Source organism: Euprymna scolopes, chromosome 44, assembly GCF_053919585.1.
Source record: "Euprymna scolopes isolate OS-2025 chromosome 44, ASM5391958v1, whole genome shotgun sequence".
In the NCBI taxonomy this organism is placed as follows: Eukaryota; Metazoa; Mollusca; class Cephalopoda; order Sepiida; family Sepiolidae; genus Euprymna; species Euprymna scolopes.
In genome coordinates, this window is record NC_136525.1 from 55,193,358 (window position 1) to 55,201,755 (window position 8,398).

Sequence of the window (8,398 nt, forward strand, 5' to 3'; positions counted from 1 at the left end):
AAATTATTTATTTATTTATGTCAAAATTGAAAAAATAAAACTTCGTCTAACGCAGTTTGAGAAAGACAATATTTAAAGGAATGTTTTTACAATATCTTAAAATTATTTGTTTATTTTACAATTAAAAAAATATAGTATTAAATTAAATACATGTTTTCACAATTTTTTTTATTTGTTTATTTATTTCACAATTAAAATTTTTTTTAATAAAAATTTTTTTTTTTAAATTAAACTTTGACTTACCACAGTTTTAGAAACCCTGAAATGACCTGAAAAAAGAAGAAAAAAGAAGAAACATGATGATAATTACGTTCAACATGTCAGATTGTGCCTCCATGCGCTCTCCCCCACTCGACAATATTGTTTTCAAAGTCGTTTTCTTCTTCTCTTCTGGTCGTGTCATTGTTTCTCACATTAGCGGCTGGCGAAGAAGGAGGCGCACGGGTTCACAAATATAAAAGTATAAAATATGGAAAAAAAAAAACAATGCACAAAGAAAACGCATACTTCAACTCATTCTGTAAATAACTAATATTCTTGGTGAACCAAGTGCAAAAGAGATCCAGACAATTGCTAGGTGTGTCAGAAATTTCGTGAAAAATAGTGAATAATTCCACCCCGTCTTTCCAAGCTTATAACTCCTCAAAAAATGTAATTCAAGCCCTAATTTTTTTTCAATTAAAGGAGCAAGGACCAAGATTTCATTAAAAAAAAAACCCAAAAAAACAAACAACGTGTTTTTAAAAAAAAAAAAAAAGGTTTTAAACTTCAGACTTTACAGGTAAATTTCTAAAAAACATTACTTTTTTTTTGTTTTAAATTTGAATATATTATTTATTGACCTTTTCTCTTCAATTTGTGATATATAACACTTTGGTGAGTAAATTAATTATTTACTTTTTAATAGACATTTCAAAATGGGAGGTGAATTATTCGACCCCCTGTCTTTCCAAGCTTATAACTACTCGAAAAATGTAATTCAAGCCCTAATTTTTTTTTCAATTAAAGGAGCAAGGACCAAGGTTTCATTAAAAAAAAACAAAAGAAAAACGAACAACGTGGTTAAAAAAAAAAGGTTTTAAACTTCGAACTTTACAGGTAAATTTCTAAAAAACACTACTTTTTTTTGTTTTAAATTTGAATATATTATTTATTGACCTTTTCTCTTCAATTTGTGATATATAACACTTTGGTGAGTAAATTAAATATTTACTTTTTAATAGACACTTGAAAATGGGGGGGGGCGTGAATTAAAAAAAAAACGTTTGTCTAAAATATTATATTCGGTTTATTGGAAAGAGCATAAAATTTTCACATTGACCCTGAAAATATCGTAAAAATAGAATCAATAGAAAAATTTTGATAGAGTTTTAAAGTTTAAAAATTGAAAAATATTGAGTTCGTAAAATTCATTACTGTTTTTTAAAAAATAAAAAAAATATTTCTATTACTTTTAAAACAACTTTAATAGTTTATTTTGGAAGTATAATCCATAAAGAAAATAAACAACCCACTTTTAAAAGAGAAATTACGAGTTTTTTTTATATTTTATTCGCAGTTTCGTGTTAGGGGTGTCAAAAATGTATTCTTTGTTGTGACCTCTATGGCCTCATTTCCTTCACCTCTTCTCCATCTATAAACCAACCAAACTACCCTCAGGGCTATACACCTAGACAATGTCATTCAAGGGAACAAAGAGGATGCTAAAAAGAGCTTTCGGTTGGTTTCAATAAAAAGCAGGGCAATGTCGGCAGCTGGTTTGGCTTCCCTATACCCAGCAATACAATCTCCAAAGGAAGAAAATTAAAAAAAATAATAATAAAATAAATAAATATCAGTTACAATCTGGGGAAACAACCCCCCAGCTAAAGATAGGCAACCTATAGGCTTTGGGCCGGATCCAGCATGCGAAAGCATTTTGAGTGGCCTGCGAGCCTGATTATGAATGATTATTTTTAACATGAGATGAAGCTTTCGAATTCAACAAACGACCTAGTGTTATCTTATTCCGATCAAATTTGAATACCAACACTGCAAAAAAAAAAAAAAAAAGAAACAAAACAAAAAAACACAATCAAAATCCAACCACCTCCATTTTTGCATAAAAAATAAAAAAATGAGCATAAATTAAAAACTGAAAGCTGATTTGACCGACCGATCGGCGACAGCTCCAAAGGAACAATGTTGTCTCACTTTTGAAGTATTTTGATGTTTTTTTTTTTGGAGGAAAACTAATTTTGGGTTTGTATTACTGTACACATAGATTCGAAAAAGTTGTCAAAAAAAACAAATATATAACAAATAAATGTTATCAAAGGCAAGATAAGTTACTTTTCTACCAAACTGGATATATTTTTCGTGTTTTTATTCAATGTAACATGTTTATTCAGCTCGAAAACCATACAGTGTTTACCGATGTATTGGAACATTCAAGATCGCATCTTATTCTCTCTTTAACACGGTAAGTGTAGGAAAAGATGTTATAAATAAAAAACCGGATAAAATACTGTTAAAAACTCGCTCAATATATGTTACCGTGACATAGGTTGACATATATTCGGCGGGTTTTTAATAGTATTTTGTATAGTTTTTTTTATTTATAACACCTTTTTTCCATACTTACCGTGTTAAAGAGGGTGTGAGACGCCATCTTCAATTTTCGAATACATCGGTAAACACTGTATGTTTTTCGAGCTGAATAAATATGTTACATTGAATAAAAACACAAAAAATATATCCAGTTTGGTAGAAAAGTAACTTATCTTGCCTTTGATAACATTTATTTGTTATATATTTGTTTTTTTTTGACAACTTTTTCGAATCTATGTGTACAGTAATACAAACCCCCAATTTTTATTAGGTGTTTTTTAATTTCAGATTTCCTTTTTTTTTTTTCTTTTTTGATTTCTCAATGTTTATTTTCATTATGGTTTTAAATATTTAAATTTTTATGCTGACATATGGTCTTCATATGTAATTTTCCTTGATTTTTTACTAATGACCTTTGTCCAGCGCCTAACCACTCATTATTTACGTGATCCGGCCCTAGTGGGTTATGCCCTTTTCTCTTCCCTGCAACCTCTTTCCCACAGAAGAGATGTTGCGAGCCTGTCTCTATTATTATTTTCATGGCAAGTGGTCGTCTGGGCTTCAATCTATGCCCCCCCCCCCGCCTGACTTTCATGAAAAACACTCGTCCAGTTGAAACCACTATCAATAATTTTCCCCACTCTTTATCTGTGCCTAAACCTAAACATAGATTCCATGAACAAAGCTTCTTTTTTAGAACTGCACGCTGTGGAATTCTGTCCCACTTTCCTGCTTTCCAATTGACTACAATATGGTTGTCTTCAAGTCCAACGTAAACAAATTCTTGATGAGCCGTCCCCTTAAGTAATCTAATTTACCAAATTTTCACTACTAACGATTACTACGCTATTTTCCTATTGACTTCCGTAGACTCATAAACCCTTATCCTTGAGTGGCCTCCGGGCCTTGATAAATGGTAACTCCTTTGTTAATAAAAAAAAAGAAGATGCGCAAAGATATCAGCCCTCATCTTGAAGATGAAATGACTCGGAAACGATTAAAAAGAGGAGGAATAGCAAACTTGTCACCATTAATAAATCTACAAATCACGAGAACCAACTTTTTTGAGATGAGATTCACAAATTCTTTAAGAATAGCTAGAAATTGCTCTCTTGCAGGCATTGCTAACTCTTCTGTAGGATTGTCTATTAATAACAATATTCTCTAAAAATCGCAACAACCCTCATTATAACACGATCTGGCTCTCGGGGTGAATGAGTTGGTGACCCCTGCTCTGAGCACTTAGGTTCACATCTATGTTTTCTGCCGAGGCTGTGTTCGTTAGCTTACGTCAACTCATTTCGATCCGCTTCAAACCACAATTTGCCTTCTCCTCTATCAAACTGGAAAAACTGTTCTCAACTATTGCAAAACCGAAGACTGTCCGTACACTGTCCCTAATTTTTTTTGTTACAAAGGGGTTACCGCTTATCAAGACCCGAATGCCACTCAAGGATAAGGGTCAATGAGTGTCAGGTGAAAACTAAGAGAACAAATGATCAGTTATGGTGGAACTTGGGTAGTGTTTGATTGTTTTATGCTTACATAAGACTTGAAAACGATCAGACAACGCTAATGATCGGTTATGGTAGACTTTGATTATTTAAGAGGACGGCTCAACAAAAACTTGTTTACATTGGACTTGAAAAGTAGCCCGGCAGCATAACGTTCCATGTGCAGGCAGTTCTAGGAAATAAACTTTGTTCATGGAAACTATTTGTCTGCGTTAATTTTCCCTGCAATATTAGTTTTCAGCATACCCGAAAACCTATAAACGTCGTCATTTTATTGAAAAATTGTGAGGCGTTTTCAGTTGGCGTAACGGAGCACTTTGTCTAGTAAAAAATGATAAAAAAAAAAAAAAATGAAATTTTTGGGGGCTTTACTTCAGCCTTAGGGTCTAATAATGTGTTTTATATAAAAATAAATAGGTTTTATAATTTTTGTCTGTCAAATAATTTATGCCACTAAACTACATATTTGCCAAAAAGCTATTACAATTAAAGTGATATTTGGTGTACGATATTTTCTTTCCGTCACGTATACATAATCATATTTTGGCCTTTTCATGGAAGGGGCGGGGGTAGTTACGAACTTACGCCATATTTTCGTGCTATTCCGGGATTTTGTACAAGTACTGATCATTACAAAATATTTTGGAGCAGATAGACTTACCATTCTTCTTTCTTTTTTTTTTTTTTTTTCTATCAGCAAAAATGACACCGTCTTTAACTTTCATAAGCTGACGCAAAACTGAATAAAAACAAAAAAAAAAAAAAAAAAAAAAAAACGCATAGACAATGACGTCATAGAAAATGACGTCATAAAAAGTATGTGACGTCGAAGATCGACTCTATTTTTTACCTTATGTACCTATATACTATGCCTCCCCACGGGACAGAGTTAGACACCAGGGTCGTTTTTTAACGTGGAGAAAAGGTACAAAAATAAAAATTGTCTCAGTCGTGAAGGATTTCTCCTCCACCGAAAGAGAACAAGAAATAGAAGTGCAGCATCTGAAGAACAGATACTACACTTTGAGATATTAAATCTTTTATTCATGTTAAAAAATACAGAAAAAAAAATCAACGATGAACAAAAAACTTAGGCACATGGCCAACTCAAAAGGGGGGAATTTTGGGGGTCGTTGGTCATCCTTGTCACTCCAGAACTAAACAAAGTCAAAAGTTTCTCCCAGCTAGTATCTTCTTTCACCATAATACCGCATTCACCCTTTCATATTGGGGGACGTCCTAGTAACTCCCAATTTTTAAAACATTTTTTATTGACGTGTAAAAACAAAAAAGATAACAATAAAATGGTAACAATAATTCATTTGTGTCGAGGGAGGGGGAAGAAAAAACAAAAGGTGATTAGTAGGACCCTCCCAACCCCGTCTAGTTGATAGACTGCCCGTTCCACTAGGTTTGTAAAAGGAACCTCGCTTCTGCGGGTCAGTCTCTAGGTGGGGATGCCCTCTAGATGGGGGTGAATGGAGAAAAGAAAATTTTGTGGGTAAGGGATGGAGGTTAGTTTGTATTTCTTTTTCTCCAAGATGGGTAAAATTTAGAGGAAGGGGTGAAAACAAAAATTGCAGGTAAGAGGGGATGGGGATCTTGGAGGCTTCCTAATCGGGGAGGGATGGAACACACACTCAGCTAGCTGAGAGACTACTTGTTTAATTTAACTTTACAGAACTGCGCGTTCCACACCTAGGCGGGGAACACGTATTCAAATTTGGCTCTTCTTCGTACACACAGACTTGCCACATGTATCCATCTTCTGTCAAATGCCGCGCGATGCAGCCTTCTTCTATCACATCTGATCTTCACCCGTAGTTGGTGTTTAAAGAACGCGATCAGATCTTGATCAGAAAAAGACAACACCCCCCGGCAACCTTGCAGACGCGACGTCCAAATCACCATTCTCGCCACGGCCAGAATCGTAACGTAGACCATTTGTCTTTCCCGGTCCCACGGCGGCCTCACGTTGTCCACAACATTGGATACAGTAATTGGGCGAGGATGCTCAGGATCGATGCGAGCCGTCACCCCACTGACATACGACCAGTACTGGCGGAGTTCGCGGCAATCGAAGAAAGCGTGATCCGTAGTTTCCACAGCCGTTGTCCCACAACGGGGACAATCAGGCGACTCCAGAAACCCAGAACTGCATTGTATGTTGTTGAGTGGAAGTGCATTTCGGGCCAATCGCCAGGTCAGAGAGAACTCCGAATTGTTCAGATGACTCGAACCTGGCGCCCAGCTCCACGCGGAGCGGATCTCACTCTGCTGCCACCCCAAACGCGCGCATAGCGGGTCGTCAGCGGCCCCCTTCACTAGATCCCTGTGGAGTTCCCTACGGGTAGCAGTCACAAGGTCACTGGACCTTGGTAGTCGTTTTAGCGCGGCTCGGCACTCTTTCATGTAGGCAGATTCTCCCCGCGGCCTGCGACGGCTCTCGATGGAAGGGTCGAGAACGAGGTCGGGGAAGGCGGCAGTAACCACGGGATGCCACGGTTGGTCCTCCTGCATATAGTGGCTCAGGAAGGCCAGCCTCTCAGCATCTCGATGACACTTCAAGTCCGGCATTCCCAAGCCTCCCTCACACGGACGTTGAATACAGACCTGTCTGCTCACCCAGTGTCTTCCTCTGTCCCAAAGGAGCGAGGACAAGAGTTCGACAAGAGCTTTTAGGTGTTGTGCAGGCAGGGGAAGTACGGCCAGTCGGTAAAGGATGAGAGGAAAGACGTAAGTGGTGCACGCCTCAGCTCTACCCTTTAAGGAAAGTTTCCTAGGAAGCCACGAATTGACTGCAGCCTCCACCTTTGACCGTACCTCCAACCAATTCTTGTCAAGCTGGAGACCCGGTCCGAACCACACGCCCGGGGATCCGGACCGGGCCATCTGTCCAGCTGAAGGGCGCAGGGAGGTTTGCGTTGCCACTCCATGCGCCCAACCGCAGTCCTACCGACTTGTTGCGGTTTATCTTGGCCCCTGTAATTCTTTCGTACTGTGTGAGTGCCTCCGACACGACCTCAATGTCTCTGAAGCCCGACACGAAGATCGTGACATCATCGGCGAACGCGGATACCTTGGCAGCTGAGCCGCCAGGCAGAGCCATTCCGCGCAGGGCCGAATTTGCCTCCCCATGTCTCAGCTTGTGGAGAAGAGGCTCCAAAGCCAGGACATAAAGCAGGGGCGACAGCGGACAACCCTGACGAACCGACCGAGAGATAACAAAGGGTTTCGAGCGCTTTCCGTTCACTTGCACGACAGCCATGGGCTGTCGATACATTATGGAGTTCCACTTGCAAAAGTCCGGTTTAAAACCGGCGGCCTCTAAGACAGATGCCAGGAAACGATGGTCGACCCTATCGAAAGCTTTGGACTGATCTAAGTTTATCAGCGCGGCTTCCGTGTCGTCATCTATTCCCCCCTCTAGGATCATGCGGATCAGGTGCAAGTTGTTCTGAATCGATCTCCCCTTCACAGCATAGTTCTGTTCCGGTTCAACCAACTCGTCGATAACAACCTGCAGCCGATTCGACAGGACCTTGGCCAAAATCTTCAACTCTGTGTTTAGCAGAGTTATGGGCCTGTAGTCGTCTAACTCTTCCCCTCCATGCCCGTCACCTTTCTTCAGCAATGTGATCACTCCCTTGGTCACCTGCCCTGGGATGGATCCCTGAGCAAACCAATGGTTGAACATATCCGTCAGAAGAGGCAGAAACATGGGCGACAGCCTCAAGTACAGTTCGTATGGCAGACCATCAAGTCCTGGCGATCTGTCACAGCTGACCTGCTTCAGCGCAGTAAAGACCTCCCGCTCCGTCACCCGGCCCTCGCAACTAGCCGCTCTAGCCGCCTCGAGGCGGGGAGAGTCGGCCAAATAGTCGCTAAACTCAAGGACCGGAAGATCGGGCTGCTGCGTAAAACGCTCCTCGAAATGTTCTCGAAACCCCTCGCAGATCTCCCGAGTCGATTCCAGGGTGCGTCCATTCGGATGTTTGATTTTTGCAATGTATTTGTCCGAGCCACGCCTAGAAACCTCACGGCGCCCGTCTGCATCAGAATTGACTGCTTCGTTGCCTATCTTTCTAAGCCTAGCTCTAACTACTTGGCCTTCGTAACGCTCGCTAGTCTCGCGTAGAAGGTCCTGCTTAGCTAGTTCCTGACTAACCCTATCACCCTCCCCCGTAGCCTGGGCTAGTTTCTGCTCTAGCTTCTTCTTCGTCTTGGCCTTATCTAGTGCGAGGCGCTGGGCATACTTGACGGAGAAGCTTCTGATCTTGGCTTTGAGACCTAAC

The 8,398-nt window shown here is 39.9% G+C and overlaps 1 protein-coding gene across 2 annotated transcripts in view; it reads right to left on the reverse strand.

The window, feature by feature from the left end:
* Window positions 1-4,847, reverse strand: part of LOC145268853 (uncharacterized) — a 23,205-nt gene extending 18,358 nt beyond the window's left edge. The window contains exons 1-2 of one of the 2 annotated variants that reach the window (XM_080124529.1): window positions 4,765-4,847; window positions 244-269 (exon numbers count right to left, since the gene is read on the reverse strand). In XM_080124529.1, the coding sequence (XP_079980655.1) occupies window positions 244-269; window positions 4,765-4,767 (29 nt within the window). In that variant the 5' untranslated portion in view covers window positions 4,768-4,847. The remainder of the gene's footprint in view (window positions 1-243; window positions 270-4,764) is intronic. The other variant, XM_080124530.1, reaches the window with a different exon arrangement.
* Window positions 4,848-8,398: the final 3,551 nt, after the last annotated feature.